Consider the following 15893-nt stretch of genomic DNA (forward strand, 5'->3'; position numbering starts at 1 on the left):
TTATTTTCCTCAATTAAGTTGGAAAAATAGGATGATCGAGCAGCAGTGAGGGCTCTTCGATACTGCACGGTACTGTCTTTCCAAGCTAGTCGGAAGACTTGTGGCGCCATTTCCGTTCCAATTTTCTGGAAGCTTACTCGGGTATTTTCTGTATACCAGGGAGCTAGTTTCTTTATGAGAAATGTTTTTAGTTTTTAGGTGTGCAACTGCATCTAGGCTATTGCGCAAGGTTAAATTGAGTTCCTCAGTGAGGTGGTTAACTGATTTTTGTCCTCTGACGTCCTTGGGTAGACAGAGGGAGTCTGGAAGGACATCAAGGAATCTTTGTGTTGTCTGTGAATTTATAGCACGACTTTTGATGCTCCTTGGTTGGGGTCTGAGCAGATTATTTGTTGCAATTGCAAACGTAATAAAATGGTGGTCCGATAGTCCAGGATTATGAGGAAAACATTAAGATCCACAACATTTATTCCATTAGTCAAAACTAGGTCCAGAGTATGACTGTGACAGTGAGTAGGTCCAGAGACATGTTGGACAAAACCCACTGAGTCGATGATGGCTCCAAAAGCCCTTTGGAGTGGGTCTGTGGACTTTTCCATGTGAATATTAAAGTCACCAAAAATTAGAATATTATCTGCTATGACTACAAGGTCCGATAGGAATTCAGGGAACTCAATGAGGAACGCTGTATGTGGCCCAGGAGGCCTGTAAACAGTAGCTATAAAAAGTGATTGAGTAGGCTGCATAGATTTCATGACTAGAAGCTCAAAAGACAAAAACGTAATTTTTCTTTTTGTAAGTTCAAATTTGCTATCGTAAATGTTAGCAACAACTCCACCTTTGCGGGATGCACTGCTTCAGCCATCAGGCTTAAGCCATGTTTCAGTCAGGCCAATCACATTGGTGTTACTGTATAGCGCAAGTTCTCAAGTGATTAGTTAATTGACTATAATTGCCTTTGAAGTAAGGGATCTAACATTAAGTAGCCCTATTTTGAGATGTGAGGTATCATGATCTCTTTCAGTAATGACAGGAATGGAGGTCTTTATCCTCGTGAGATTGCTAAGGCGAACACCGCCATGTTTAGTTTTGTCCAACCTAGGTCGAGGCACAGACACGGTCTCAATGGGGATAGCTGAGCTGACTACACTGACTGATCTTGGCACTCCTCCACCATTCTAAAAATATTTTGGAAGCTATAGAAATGCATTCATTAATGTTTCACATTTATTCTATTACAAAGCCTAAACCTCTGTTTTGGAAGATATTAATTTTATGGCCTTTTTTTGTCCATTTTGCCACTGGAATAAAGGTTTCTGATGAATATCGATGTCACATATGCCATTTTTTAAATGAGATAAGTCAGTTCTCGAGTTCAGTTCTGCTTTAATGTTTCCCAGCAATACTTCTGTAACCCACTTACACTGTCTGTGCTGATCTGAACATACAGGATAAGAGAAGGCAAATGTCAGAATACTTTCACATGTCAAAATCAAATATAAATATTTGTAAAGGAAAGGATGCTATTTTAGACCATTCATAAAGATCATTTATCTGAAAGGAATTCTCAATTTACAGTAGCGACAGATAAGCACAGTGATATACACACACACAACGCCAGATGCCTCACATCTGATCTAAAAACAAATAATAATAACGCGTTTCATTGGAACGTTGCAAGAACATTCCTGTGTCTATGGACGTTTAAAACACAGGACATTCTGTCATGGTCCCCTGGAGGTTTTTTGTTTAGTTGCCGGCTTGTTCCGGGTATGTACCTAAATACATTTTCAGGACCTCCACCGATGGTCCTAAAGAATCGTCTCCAAAAAAGTTTCATTCCACATCACCCCTTGTTACTGTTGCCGAGCACAGCAAGTCCCTGATTGGTGAACCACTAATCCATTCACAGTGTTAGGGACACCCCACACAAACAGCACTTTCAACATACAGCGTTTGTATGTTGAAAGTAGCAAGAGGTGGTGTGTAAAGAAACACATTCATTTTTAGAATGTTTCTTTGGGACCATTAGGTGTTTAAAAAAACACATTTAGGCATGTCCCCAGAACAAGCTGGGAACTAGACTAGACATCACAGGAAAATTATAGGTAATAACTTAACAAGACTCTTAAGGGACCATTCTCTAAAGTTGTGGCAATGTTTATTTTTGGGAAGTTGGTGTCTACATGTCAGCTAGGCCTAGTTATTTCTACTTGTATGTCTTTATTCCTTAAAAACAACAAAATATAATATAATGCATGATTTACTAAATTGATAACAATTCATTCTATGAGCTCTACTTATTTGGTTTCATCTCATTTGTATTATGGATGCTCGATGCTGATTGGTTAAAACCACATTCCAGCAGTTGTTTACCCTGGTTGCGGTCTCTGTTCAGCTATTACATTCCACTCCTTGCCACTTTGGAAAATGACAGGATCGGCAAGAAGTGGAATGTAAGCTAAAAAGACTGATACCCAGACTGGTAGTTTCGACACCGAACAAATGTAAACTGTTGGTCCCATGTTTCATGAGCTGAAATAAAAAATCCCAGAAATGTTCCATACACACAAAAAGCTCATTTCTCTCATATTGTGTGCACACATTTGTTTACATCCCTATTGGTGAGTATGCTGGAGAGTATTCTGTTTGTAATAAAGCACTTTTGTGGGGAAAAACTCATCTTGATTGGCTGGGCCTGGCTCCCCAGTGGGTGGGCCTCGCTGCCAAGTGGGTATGCCTATGCCCCCACAGGCCCACCCATGGCTGCACATCTGCCCAGTCATCCCTAAATTAGAGCCTAATGAATTTATTTCAATTGACTGATTTCCTTATATGAACTGTAACTCAGTAAAATTGTATTTTTGTTCAGTATATTTCACGACTACCTATGATGACAAAATGCCTATCTGCTGTTCCATCTAAAAAGTAAACGTCCCATCAGCCCAGCCAGGCAATTGATGAACAAGATCTCCACTTTAAAAAAGCATCTAGACAATATCTCCCCTTGCTTTTGGCTAGCATTTGGTTTGACTCAATGTCACTGCTACAGAGAATATACTAATAGTCGGTGACAATAATTTGGCCTAGGTGGTGACCTTGTTTCCCGGTCAGGGTTGTGCTGAGGTCCAGCTCCTAGTCTGCTTTCTGACAGATACAGCATCACCTTTGTATGTGTGTGTGTGTTCTATGTGACATGATTTGTGTTATGTCCCAATTCGCTACCTCAGGGGTTCAGCTTGAGAACCAAATGAGGAATTAACTATCCTACAACGACCCAAGTTAAGAACAAATAGTATTATGTGATTATAAATGTATTAACTCGTGACCTACCTCTCACATGCCCAGTGCCCACTTTGGGTCCCAACCCACAGTTTAAGAAACTCTGCTTTACCTCCCTAAGTGTGCACTAATGGCATACCTCATTATTGACTTTAAAGCATTGGATTGAGTTATATATTTTTTTCATTCTGGTTTGTATTTAAAACCCAGCAATTCAATATGATTTCAGATTTTCTGGTCAAAGAGCACTGAACACATTTTTATCGGCCATAGATTTAAAAAAAAATAATAACATAAATTGAATACCAAAGCACAAATGCTACACTTTTGGGAAAGATACAATGCCCGTAAGAACCCTGATAGTACTTATATAATTAAGAACTCTTTGTTTGGTTGGTTTACAGGTATTGGAGGAGGTTGCAGAGTGAGCGAGCACTTGACTCCCCTGTACCATAGATGGTGTCCAGACAATTGTGTAATCCGGTGTGTGTGTGTCAATCAGATTGCAGATTTCTCCAAACCTGTTTTAAAAATGAATTGTTAACTGAAATGATAAATGTGTTAACTGTTTATATTTAATTGTGTAATCCTGTGTGGTTTTTGTGTGTACACATCTTCTAAATAAAATGTTAGATGCACATGAGCTCAATTTTGAGTCTCATAGCAAAAGGTCTGAATACTTATGTAAATAAGGTATTTCTGTTTCTTATTTTGAATAAATTTGCACAAAAAAATTGTAATTCATTTTAGAATAAGTCTGTCATGTAAAAAAAATGTGGGAAAAGCCAAGAGGTCTGAATTATTTCTGAATACACTGGCTGTGCTTACGAGCAGCAGTTGTTCCTGGTTTTGGGTTTTCATAATTGATTATTTGGATGAATCAGGATTGGAGTCAATGCATTTCTTTTTTGGCCATGATAAACACGAGTGAAATTAGCGGAAGGGAGAGGTTTGGCCTAAAGTTTCCGTTGGGGTTGCCAGGTCTAAGCAAAAATGTCTAGCCCAATGACCACTCAACCTGCACAAATGGCCTAAAAAGTATCCCCCAAATTATTTTCACAGCAAGAGACGAGTTGCCATATTTATACAATAAGCCCTTTTTCCATGATGTTATCGAGCAAATTAAGAAGGAATATCGTAGTAACTTGTAACGACGTTAGAAGCTAAATGAGGTTTTCCTAAAAAATAATAATTGCGAGCTATGACATGCGTTATAAAGGAATTTGAATGCAGTACCAGTCAAAATTCTGGACACCCCTACTCATTCCGGGGTTTTCTTTATTTTTAATATTTTCAAAACTATGAAATAACACTAGGAATCATGTAGTAACAGTGTTAAACAAATCTAAATATATTTGAGATTCTTCAAAGTAGCCACCCTTTGCCTTGATGACAGCTTTGCACACTCTTGGCATTCTCTCAACCAGCTACACCTGGAATGCTTTTACAACAGCGTGGAAGGAGTTCCCCAGTGCTGAGCACTTATTGGCTGCATTTCCTTCACTCTGCAATCCAACTTATCCCAAACCATCGCAATTGGGTTGAGGTCAGGTGATTGTGGAGGCCAGATCATCTGATAAAGCACTCCATTACCCTTGGGCAAATAGCCCTTACACAGCCTGGAGGTGTGTTGGGTCATTGTCCTGTTGAAAAACAAATGATAGTCCCACTAAGCTCAAACCAGATGGGATGGCGTATCGCTACAGAATGCTGTTTTAACCATGCTGGTTAAGGGTGCATTGAATTCTCAATAAATCACCGTCAGTGTCACCAGCAAAGCACCATCACACCTCCACCTCCATGCTTCACTATGGGAACCACACATGCAGAGATCATCCGTTCACCTACTCTGCGTCTCACAAAGACACGACGGTTGGAACAAAAAATCTCAAATTTGGATTCATCCTTTAATTCAAATTTGCCATGGTTTGCTTAGATAAAGTCAGTTAGCCTATAGCCCCTTATAGGCCTACACCTAATTTCAGATAGTTTACAGTAGCCTAGACAAGATGTAGGAAAGACGTAAACTGAACGATTTAGCAGCTTGATTAGTTCAAATTAACAGACTAATTTGTTCAACATGAATAGCGAGACAATTTCGAGGTTATAAGTGCTTATGTTTCCCAATAGCCTGTTGGAAGGCTACTGAGGGTAGGGTCATCATTTCAACACTTAAAATATTAATAATATGTACATTACTGTTGAAAAGTTTGAGTCACTTAGAAATGTCCTTGTTTTCCATGAAAACATACATGAAATGAGTTGAAAATGAATAGGAAATATAGTCAAGATGTTGATAAACAATAATTTAAATTGATATCATTATTTGTCTTTCAAACTTTGCTTTCGTCAAAGATTCCTCCATTTGCAGCAATTACAGCCTTGCAGACCTTTGGCATTCTAGTTGTCAATTTGTTGAGGTAATCTGAAGAGATTTCACCCCATGATTCCTGAAGCACCTCCCACAAGTTGGATTGGCTTGATGGGCACTTCTTACGTACCATACAGTCAAGCTGCTCCCACAACAGCTCAATCGGGTTGAGATCCGGTGACTGAGCTGGCCACTCCATTATAGACAGAATACCAGCTGACTGCTTTCTCCCTAAATAGTTATTGCATAGTTTGGAGCTGTGCTTTGGGTCATTGTCCTGTTGTAGGAGGAAATTGGCTCCAATTAAGTGCCGTCCACAGGGTATGGCATGAAGTTGCAAAATGGAGTGATAGCCTTCCTTCTTCAATATCCCCTTTACCCTGTACAAATCTCCCACTTTACAACCACCAAAGCACCCTCAGACCATCACATTTCATCTACCATGCTTGTGAGATGCGTAAAGCACTCCTCCAGCATCTTTTCATTTTTTTCTGCATCTCACGAATGTTCTTCTTCAAATCAAATCAAATTTTATTTGTCACATACACATGGTTAGCAGATGTTAATGTGAGTGTAGTGAAACGCTTGTGCTTCTATTTCCGACCATGCAGTAATATCTAACAAGTAATCTAACAATTTCACAAAAACTACCTTATATACACAGGTGTAAAGGAATGAATAAGAATATGTACATAAAAATATATGGATGAGCGATGGCCAATCGGCATAGGCAAGATGGTATAAAGTACAGTATATACATATGAGAAGTAATGTAGGGTATGTAAACAATATTTAAAGTGGCGAGTGATACAATTATTATATCCAATTTTTAATTATTAAAGTGGCTAGAGATGAGTCAGTATGTTGGCAGCAGCCACTCAATGTTAGTGATGGCTGTTTAACAGTCTGATGGACTTGAGATAGAAGTTGTTTAATAGTCTCTCGTTCCCAGCTTTGATTCACCCATATTGACCTCGCCTTCTGGATGATAGCGGGGTAAACAGGTAGTGGCTCGGGTGGATGTTGTCCATGATGATCTTTTTGGCCTTCCTGTGACATTGGGTGCTGTAGGTGTCCTGGAGGGCAGGTAGTTTGCCCATGGTGATGTGTTGTGCAGACCTCACTACCCTCTGGAGAGCCTTACGGTTGTGGGAGGAGCAGTTGCCGTACCAGGCGGTGATACAACCCGACAGGATGCTCTCGATTGTGCATCTGTAAAAGTTTGAGTGTGGGTGGACCAATTCAGTTTGTCCGTGATGTGTAAGCCGAGGAATGTAAAACTTTCCACCTTCTCCACTACTGTCCCTTCGATGTGGATAGGGGGCTGCTCCCTCTGCTTTCCTGAAGTCCACGATAATCTCCTTTGTTTTATTGACATTGAGTGTGAGGTTATTTTCCTGACACCAGACTCAGAGGTTCCTCACCTCCTCCCTGTAGGCCATCTTGTCGTTGTTGGTAATCAAGCCTACCACTGTAGTGTCGTCTGCAAACTTGATGATTGAGTTGGAGGCGTGCATGGCCACAGTCATGGGTGAACAGGGAGTACATGAGAGGGCTGAGAACGCACCCTTGTGGGGCCCCAGTGTTGAGGATTAGTGTGGTGATGTTGTTTGATTGAAGTGGGTCTAGGGTGTCAGGTAGGGTGGATGTGATATGGTCCTTGACTAGTCTCTCAAAGCACTTCATGATGACGGAAGTGAGTGCTACGGAGCGAGTCATTTAGCTCCTTTACCTTAGCTTTCTTGGGAACAGGAACAATGGTGGACATCTTGAAGCATGTGGGAACAGCAGACTGGGATAAGGATTGATTTAATATGTCCGTAAACACACCAGCCAGCTGGTCGTGGAATTGCGACTACTTTGTCTCTACACTGACGCTTCGCTTGTTTGATTGCCTTGCGGAGGGAATATCTACACTGTTTGTATTTGGTCTGGTTTCCAGTCGCCTTGCCCTAATTAAAAGCCGTGGTTTGTGCTTTCAGTTTCGTGCACATGCTGCCATCAATCCACGGTTTCTGGTTGGGGAAGGTTTTAACAGTCGCTGTGGGTACTACATCACAAACTTAGATTAGTCTGTCCATAACACTTTTTTCAAATCTTCCTCTGTCCGGAGTCGCCTCTTCACTGTTGACGGTAAGACTGGGGTTTTTGCGGGTACTATTTAATGAAGCTGCCAGTTGAGGACTTGTGAGGCGCCTGTTTCTCAAACTAGACACTAATGTACTTGTCCTCTTGCTCAGTTGTGCACTGGGGCCTCCCACTCATCTTTCTATTCTGATTAGAGACAGTTTGCGCTGTTCTGTGAAGGGAGTAGTACACAGCGTTGTACGAGATCTTCAGTTTCTTGGCAATTTCTCGCATGGAATAGCCTTCATTTCTCAGACCAAGAATAGATTGACAAGATTCAGAAGAAAGTACTTTGTTTCTGGCCATTCTGAGCCTGTATTTAAACTCGCTAATGCTTCAGACACACAACAAGTGTAAAGGCCAGTTTTATTGCTTCTTTAATCAGAACAAAAGTTTTCAGCTGTGCTAACATAATTTCAAAAGGGTTTTCTAATGATCAATTAGCCTTTTAAAATGACAAACTTGGATTAGGTCACACAACGTGCCAATGAAACACAGGAGTGATGGTTGCTGACAATGGGCCTCTCTACGCATATGTAGATATTCAAAAAGTCAGCCATTTCCAGCTACAATAGTCATTTACAACATTAACAATGTCTACACTCTATTTTTGATTAATTTTGTTATTTTAATGGGCAAACAAATTTGCTTTTCTTTTAAAACCAAGGACATTTCTAAGTGACCACAAACTTTTGAATGGTGGTGTAGCTTATTAAATCATGTCTCAAAATACAACACTTCCCCTTTAAGCTCTTTACCTGACTGATGGGTAGAAATACACATGTGGTTTTATTGGAAGCAACCACTCCTCCATTGTTGCATATTGGCCTACTGCACCTCTGATTGGTTATGGTGCACCGGTCTGTGTAGTTGCCCTGGCCTGAGTTGTGCCTGTCAATGCAATATCATCCTACTCCAATGCGCTATGCCTACAGGAGGAGGTCAAAAAGGGAGGTCAAAAGGGGGGTGAGTGTAGCCGATGTGAAATGGCTAGCTAGTTAGCAGTGGTGCGTGCTAGTGGCGTTTCAATCGGTGACGTCACTTGCTCCGAGACCTTGAAGTAGTGGTTCCCCTTGCTCTGCCAGAGCCGCGGGTGACTGTTGACGTGTGCAGAGCGTCCCTGGTTCGCGCCCAGGTCAGGCGAGAGGACGGACGTAAAGGGATACTTTGGAACAGATTTCCACAATTTTTATCACTTGGAGCTGATTTGCTGTACTTTGTTTTATGTCCAGCAATGAACCATAAAACATAAATGTAAATGATTACTTAGAAAAGTAAAAATTTCACCCCTCCACTGGTTGGGCCACATAAAATAATCCGTGGACCAAATTTGGCCAATGGGCCACCAGTTGGGGAACCCTGTTGAAGCATGTCTGTCATTCACCATGTCCATAAGAGCATTATTCATTTTTAAATTTTGTCCATTTAGCAGACACTTGTCCAGAGCGACATACAGTCAGGACTTTCAACTAAGGCAAGTAAGACAACCCAGTCATTATTCACGTAAATAAGGTCATTTCAACAAACATAATTTCTATTTTTTCTTTCTTTATTTCAATAGATTTTACACTATCTTGCTGTAACATAAAATAGCACAAACTATACGCACAAAGAAAACAGAAAAATGGTTACATCAAAACTAATAATCCAATGAGTCTTGTCTTTTTCTCTATATATATATATTTTGTAAAGTAGATGGGATACTGCATTTCTGATGACTAAGCAGTCTCAATTCATTACCTGGGTAATATTCAATAGTGAAAACCGTAAGCGAAACGTTTTGCAACATTAAACAAAAACAAGCGTTTCTTATTGGACAAGTTCACTTAGCCCCTTCCCGTTTCAGCACATTTGCTTCCTTGTGAATAAGACCCTGGCTGCAGTCCTTTTAGGGACCATTACGCATGGCATGATGGCCACAACCCTCATCGTCAAGCTCTCTACAAGGGCAGAATAGGGCCCTGTTCCAATACTTTAACAAAATGCATCATTGCTTTCCCCCTTCCTTGAAGAAATACCTAATCTGCCATGGCTGGATTAGAGAAAGCTATATGATAGAACTGTTGCTTAAATTTCACAAATTGTGTTAGATCAGAAAGTAAGTAAGGAAGGGTGTGTTATTAAAGTATTCGAATGGGGCTTTAGGACACAACTTCTTTTTGTACAGCAGTTGATCCTTTTGGCCTCACCAAAAAATACTAAACTTAAAACGATATTTAATATGTGTATAAATAAAAATATTGTTTTAAGTTTTTACTTTTTTTATATATATACATACACACACACAACCGTTCAAAAGTTTGGAGTCTTAGAAATGTCCTTGTTTTTGAAAGAAAAACACATTTTTGTCCATTAAAATAACATACAATTTATCAGAAATACAGTGTAGACATTGTTGTAAATGACTACTTTTTATGGAATATCTACATAGGCATATTACATTATTACATACATGGAACATGTGTTCCAATGGCACGCTGTTAGCTAATCCAAGTTTATAATTTTAAAGGCTAATTGATCATTAAACCCTTTTGCAATTATATTAGCACAGCTGAAAACTGTTGTTCTGATTAAAGAAGCAATTACAACTGGCCTTCTTTAGACTTGTTGAGTATTTATAGCATCTGCATTTGTGGGTTCGATTACAGGCTCAAAATTGCCAGAAACAAAGACCTTCTTCTGAAACTCATCGGTCTATTCCTGTTCTGAGAAATGAAGGCTATATTACATGTGAGAAATTGCCAAGAAACTGAAGATCTTGTACAACGTTGTGTACTACTCCCTTCACAGAACAGCACAAACGGTCTCTAACCAGAATAGAAAGAGTGGGAGGACCCAGTGTACAACTGAGCATGAGGACAAGAACATTAGTGTGTTTAGTTTGAGAAACAGATGCCTCACAAGTCCTCAACTGGCAGCTTCATTAAATAGTACCTGCAAAAACCCCAGTCTTACCGTCAACAGTGAAGAGGCAACTCCGGGATGCTGGTGTTTTGTGGGTTCTATTTAATTAAGCTGCCAGTTGAGGACTTGTGAGGCGTCGGTTTTTCAAACTAGACACGAATGTACTTGTCCTCTTTCTTAGTTGTACACCGGGGCCTCCCGCTTTTTTTTCTTTGAAAAACAAGGACATTTCTAAGTTACCGCAAACTTTTAGTGTGTGTGTGTGTGTATATATATATATATATTATATATAAAACGTAAACGTCTTCAGTAGAGACTAGTTTATAGCCTTTAAAAGTTTATTTTTAACAGCTCTGGAACATAAAACCTTAAGCACGATGGACTAACGATAAGGCAAAGTGTTTGGATAAGCTGTCTGCTCAGCTGACCCAAGTGCTTGTATATTTTTCTCTTACCGTCAGTCAATGTCAACACATTTAATTTCAATCCAAGAACAACTTGGATTTTTGTCTCATGTGCAGACTATCTTTTGTGTTTTTCGGTATAACTAGAAACATTCAGTAAATTGTTTATTAATAAAAACTTTTTTCCATGCAAGATGCTCAAAGGTTATTTCTCTGATACAAACAGGTAGTGACTATTATACAGAATTACTGGTGTAGAGTAACTTTGCAAATTTCATTAGGTATGGCATCGGTAATAATGAAATGTTTTACTTTACCGGAAGTGCAATCCTTAACTGATGATAAACAATTTAACAAACTACATTCATAAATATTTTTCCATTGGTGTGCATGAAACCAGTGGTCCTTTCTCAGGGGAAAAGTTGTACATCTTAACTATTCAATTAATAGATCATTTGTTATAATTTCATCCTAAATAACATTGGTAACTTTGTCTATTACATCTTAAGTGTTAAAGTTACACCTTTACAGAGGCTGCTAAGGAAAATTGTCATAATCACGACAAATAAGAAATGTTGAAATCTGCTTTACAATCTAGTGATGTGTGCAGTGTTCTAGAAAAAAAGTCAACTTAATGATTACATAGTTTACAAAAATACAGAACTTTAGTAATTGCAACTTTGTTGCCACAGCAACAACTTAATATTATGAAATACTAGAGTGAAAAGTACATATTTAAATCATTTTTTTGGTAAAATTTCACCTATACAATTAACATTCTTATTTTCTTTTTTTTTGTTGAACAATAAGCAATTCTAAAGCCTTGTTCATTACTGTAATGCGATGAACTGTGTTGACAAGACAAGGGAGATCCAGTAGCTTTCTATTGGTGGCTTTTTAAGACTCCACCCCCTTGCTTCTGATCTGCATCTCATTGGCTGACCAAAGAGACACGACCTTGTAGGTATGCACAGCGCAATAAATTACATTCATTTCAAAATTGAATAGGTTACATCATTCTGACTCATTTGACAAAACATTAAAATACGATAAGTTACCAAAAAATACCTTCGTTCACCTTCCACCAAAAATTACATTAAAACTGTAACCTTTTAGAAGAAAATCTCAGTGAAAGTGAACAAAAATAAACAAAAAACAAAATACTAAGACCAGTGCCTTATTTTTGAACCAAAGGTGTCTCATTGTGGATTGTCTGTTGATCAAGCGCCATGAAAATATGTCATGATTCTGATCCTTTTTGTTGAACACAAGGAAAATAATTGGTTGTGTAGTGTCGAAAAATGTGATTTAGAGTCGAAATACACATCTCATAAACCATTAGGTAATAACGTGGAGGTTGGTTTAAAACAATGCTAGTACACAATTAACTATAGCATGGCATAAAATAACAGACTGTTCTGGTGACACACTTATTTTGATGCTTAACATCATAAAACAAATTGAAATAAATGTGAATACATTGCTGCTACAACCATGATTATAAACTCTCAAAGAAACACATTACATACATTACACAAGTCACAATTTCCTGTATTCTCAATCACTTTTTTCAATGTACACTACTAAAAACCTATGGTAAGAACAAAACATTACATCATGAAAATGTTTAACAAACATTCTACCAAGCTATCTTGGTTAGTTTATATATATTTTCTATTCAGAAAGTTATTTTTTGTTGTGTTAAATATATGTTTACAATAACACTAGGGTACTGCTTTAACCATGGCATCTGCATGAAAAGTGAATAGTCTTTTCTCTAAATAGGTCAACATACTATTGGGAACTTTGCTTGAACCATCCTTTAATATATTCTTATTTTTTTCTTTGACAATGTTTCTCCAGATGCTTGTTGTTTTAAAGTTAAAGGATTTTTAGGCACTTCTACAGTTTTTCTCAAATAGAAACAGGATTCTCGGTGATAGCAGGGTGACGACTGAGTCACAGATAGCCCTCCAGTCAATAACTTCACGTCATCTCACGACGATGACTAGCATCTTTGAATGCACCTTTTTGAGTCGTAGCACTTGTTTCACCCCTCGCCGATCTCACCCTTATCCCTCCTTCTAGCCCCACTCCCCAAAAGGCCTCGTCCCTGTGGTCTTGACTTTAGGGCCTCTGGTGGACTTAGTCGAGTCGGTCTGTTCCAGTCTGCTGGCAGAATCCATGGCTTGGCCCATTAGGCTGAGGCTCTCTCCCGCCGTATGCTTTCGGCCACCCGCAAGCTTTTGTTAAGCCCTTGGCACACAAACCGGGGCCATATAGGCTAGTAGCACTCCCTGATGCCCAGTATAACTCTCCCCAACACCGACCCCTCTAAGGCTTCCACCCAACCACACACACACACACACACACACACACACACACACACACACACACACACACACACACACACACACACACACACACACACACACACACACACACACACACACACACACACACACACACACACACCCAAATGTAAAATTGAAATTTAACGAAGGAGAAGAAATCGAAATTCTAGGTTCTTTTTTTCCAGACGTGCACAAAAACGAGGCCCGACTGCACGTTTTGGCCACGAAGCTGTTCCACGTCTGTTCCCTTGCAGATCGACTCCGATCGCTTCTGTCCGTTAGTCTGTCAGTCGTGATGACTTTCGTTTGGCAAGCCGTTGGTTTTCCAGAGATTAAATGTTGGCAAATGGTTCATATGGAGTGCATACACCATTTTAAAGGGGTGGTGGTGATGGGGTGGGGGAACGCGTTCAAACCATCATTAAGAGGACAGTCATTGAGTAAACATGTCGTCTTCCCTAACATTTGTCTTTTAAAAATAATTAAAACAAACAAAAAGTAAAACGATCCCTTCTAGCTTGATCTGGAGCGCCAGTTGCAACCAGGGGCTTCTCTGTGACTCTCCTGTTTAAAACAATGAAGCACTTTTGACAATAAGCACTAGTTCTCTTATAGTGCAAATAAGGTGTTTTCAAAGGGTGAACATTTGTGCAGATCGAGGTTCTGTTTTGAAAACAAAATATAAAAAAGGACCCATATTACTTTAACAGAGAAAACAATCGTTAAAATGAACTATTCGCCATCTCTCCACTAAGTGTATGTAGTTCAGTACATATTCTTTTTTGTCATAATTTTCATGGCAATAGTTTCCTAGCAATACATTTACATATTTTTGTTGTGTGTATCATCTTACACCAGCACTCAAGTCTTATGGTTAATTGGTAGTATTACACTCTTAGCATGCAGGTTGTTGAAGGGGAAGGTAGTATGTACAGAAAAAGGGCTGTTTTGGGCTTTGTAGTGCAGCTTCTTGACACTCCATTTCCTTCCTGACAGTTACTTCAGGATGATCTGTGGGAGAGGTGAACAAAAATGGAGAACAAAAACATCAGTTCATTGCCTAAACCTTTTCAACTGATAGGCTCCATCTCATTTCATCTTTCCGTGATTCCTCACATCTGATCCCCTCACCACCTTCTCAACCATACTGGAGAAGAACCAAGTTTCCTCTGACTTTCTCCATTGCAAGTAGAGAGGATGCAAGGAATCCAGGAAAGATTGAACAAAAGACAGATTGTCTTCATAGGGTGGCTAAAAAGCCAATCCCTAACATACACTACATGACAATGTAAGTGGACACCTGCTAGTCGAACATCTCATTCCAAAATCATGGGCATTAATATGGAGTTGGTCCCCCCAATTGCTGCTACAACAGCCCCCACTCTTCTGGGGAGGCTTTCCAATAGATGTTGGAACATTGGAAGCAAGTCCCAGCAGCATCCAGCCACAAAAGCATTAGTGGAGGTCGGGCACGGATGTTGGGCGATTAGGCCTGGCTTACAGTCCGCGTTCCATCGAACACCTTTAACATCCCAAAGGTGTTTGTTGGGGTTGAGGTCACACTGATCTCGACAAACCATTTCTGCATGGACATCGCTTCGTGTACGGGGGCATTGTCATGCTGAAACAGGAAAGGGCCTTCCCCAAACTGTTTCCACAAAGTTGGAAGCACAGAATCGTCTATAATTTCATGGTGTTGTAGCTTTAAGATCTCCCTTCACTGGAACTAAGGGGCCTAGCCCGAACCATGATAACTGCCCCAGACCATTATTCCTCCTCCACCAAACTTTACAGTTGGCACTATGCATTTGGCAGGTCGCACTCGGTTCTGTGAGCTTGAATAGCCTACCACTTCACGGCTGAGCCGTTGTGGCTCCAAGACGTTCCACTTCACAATAACAGCACTTCCAGCTGATCAGGGCAACTCTAACAGAGCAGAAATTTGACAAACTTACTTGTTGGAAAGGTGGCATCCTATGAAAAGTCACTGAGCTCTTCAATAAGGCCATTCTAATGCCAATGTTTATCTATGGAGATTACATGGCGGTGTGCTTGATTTTATACACTTGTCAGCAAGGGGTGTGGGGGAAATAGCCAAATCCACTAATTTGAAGGGGTGTGCACATACTTTGTATATATAGCGTGTGTGTGTGTATGCAATGTCGATCCTGCAAGCTCATAACAAGTACTTTTAATGACACGAGTGGAGTCATTTGACTTGAAGAAAAAAAAAGAAGCTGAGTGTTATATTGATGTTGTGTGATGTCCCGTTGGCTCCTAGTTGCTTACTGCTGGTTACCCAGACAGAGGTCTTCTCCAAACCCCTTGCCTCCACCCCCCACCCCCACCATTGCGACCTGTACGCTCTCGTTGGCTGGCCCTCGCTTCATACTCGTCGCCAAACCCACTGGCTCCATGTCATCTACAAGACCCTGCTAGGTAAAGTCCCCC

The 15893-nt window shown here is 40.0% G+C and overlaps 1 protein-coding gene across 16 annotated transcripts in view; it reads right to left on the reverse strand.

The window, feature by feature from the left end:
* Window positions 1-10855: 10855 nt before the first annotated feature.
* Window positions 10856-15893, reverse strand: part of LOC124010372 (muscleblind-like protein 2a) — an 81732-nt gene continuing 76694 nt past the window's right edge. For 15 of the 16 annotated variants that reach the window (XM_046322756.1, XM_046322751.1, XM_046322753.1 and 12 more), the window contains one exon: window positions 10856-14453. In XM_046322756.1, coding sequence (XP_046178712.1) covers window positions 14439-14453 — 15 coding nt within the window. In that variant the 3' untranslated portion in view covers window positions 10856-14438. The remainder of the gene's footprint in view (window positions 14454-15893) is intronic. The other variant, XR_006834420.1, reaches the window with a different exon arrangement.

This window comes from Oncorhynchus gorbuscha, linkage group LG23, assembly GCF_021184085.1.
Source record: "Oncorhynchus gorbuscha isolate QuinsamMale2020 ecotype Even-year linkage group LG23, OgorEven_v1.0, whole genome shotgun sequence".
NCBI classification, from domain to species: domain Eukaryota; kingdom Metazoa; phylum Chordata; class Actinopteri; order Salmoniformes; family Salmonidae; genus Oncorhynchus; species Oncorhynchus gorbuscha.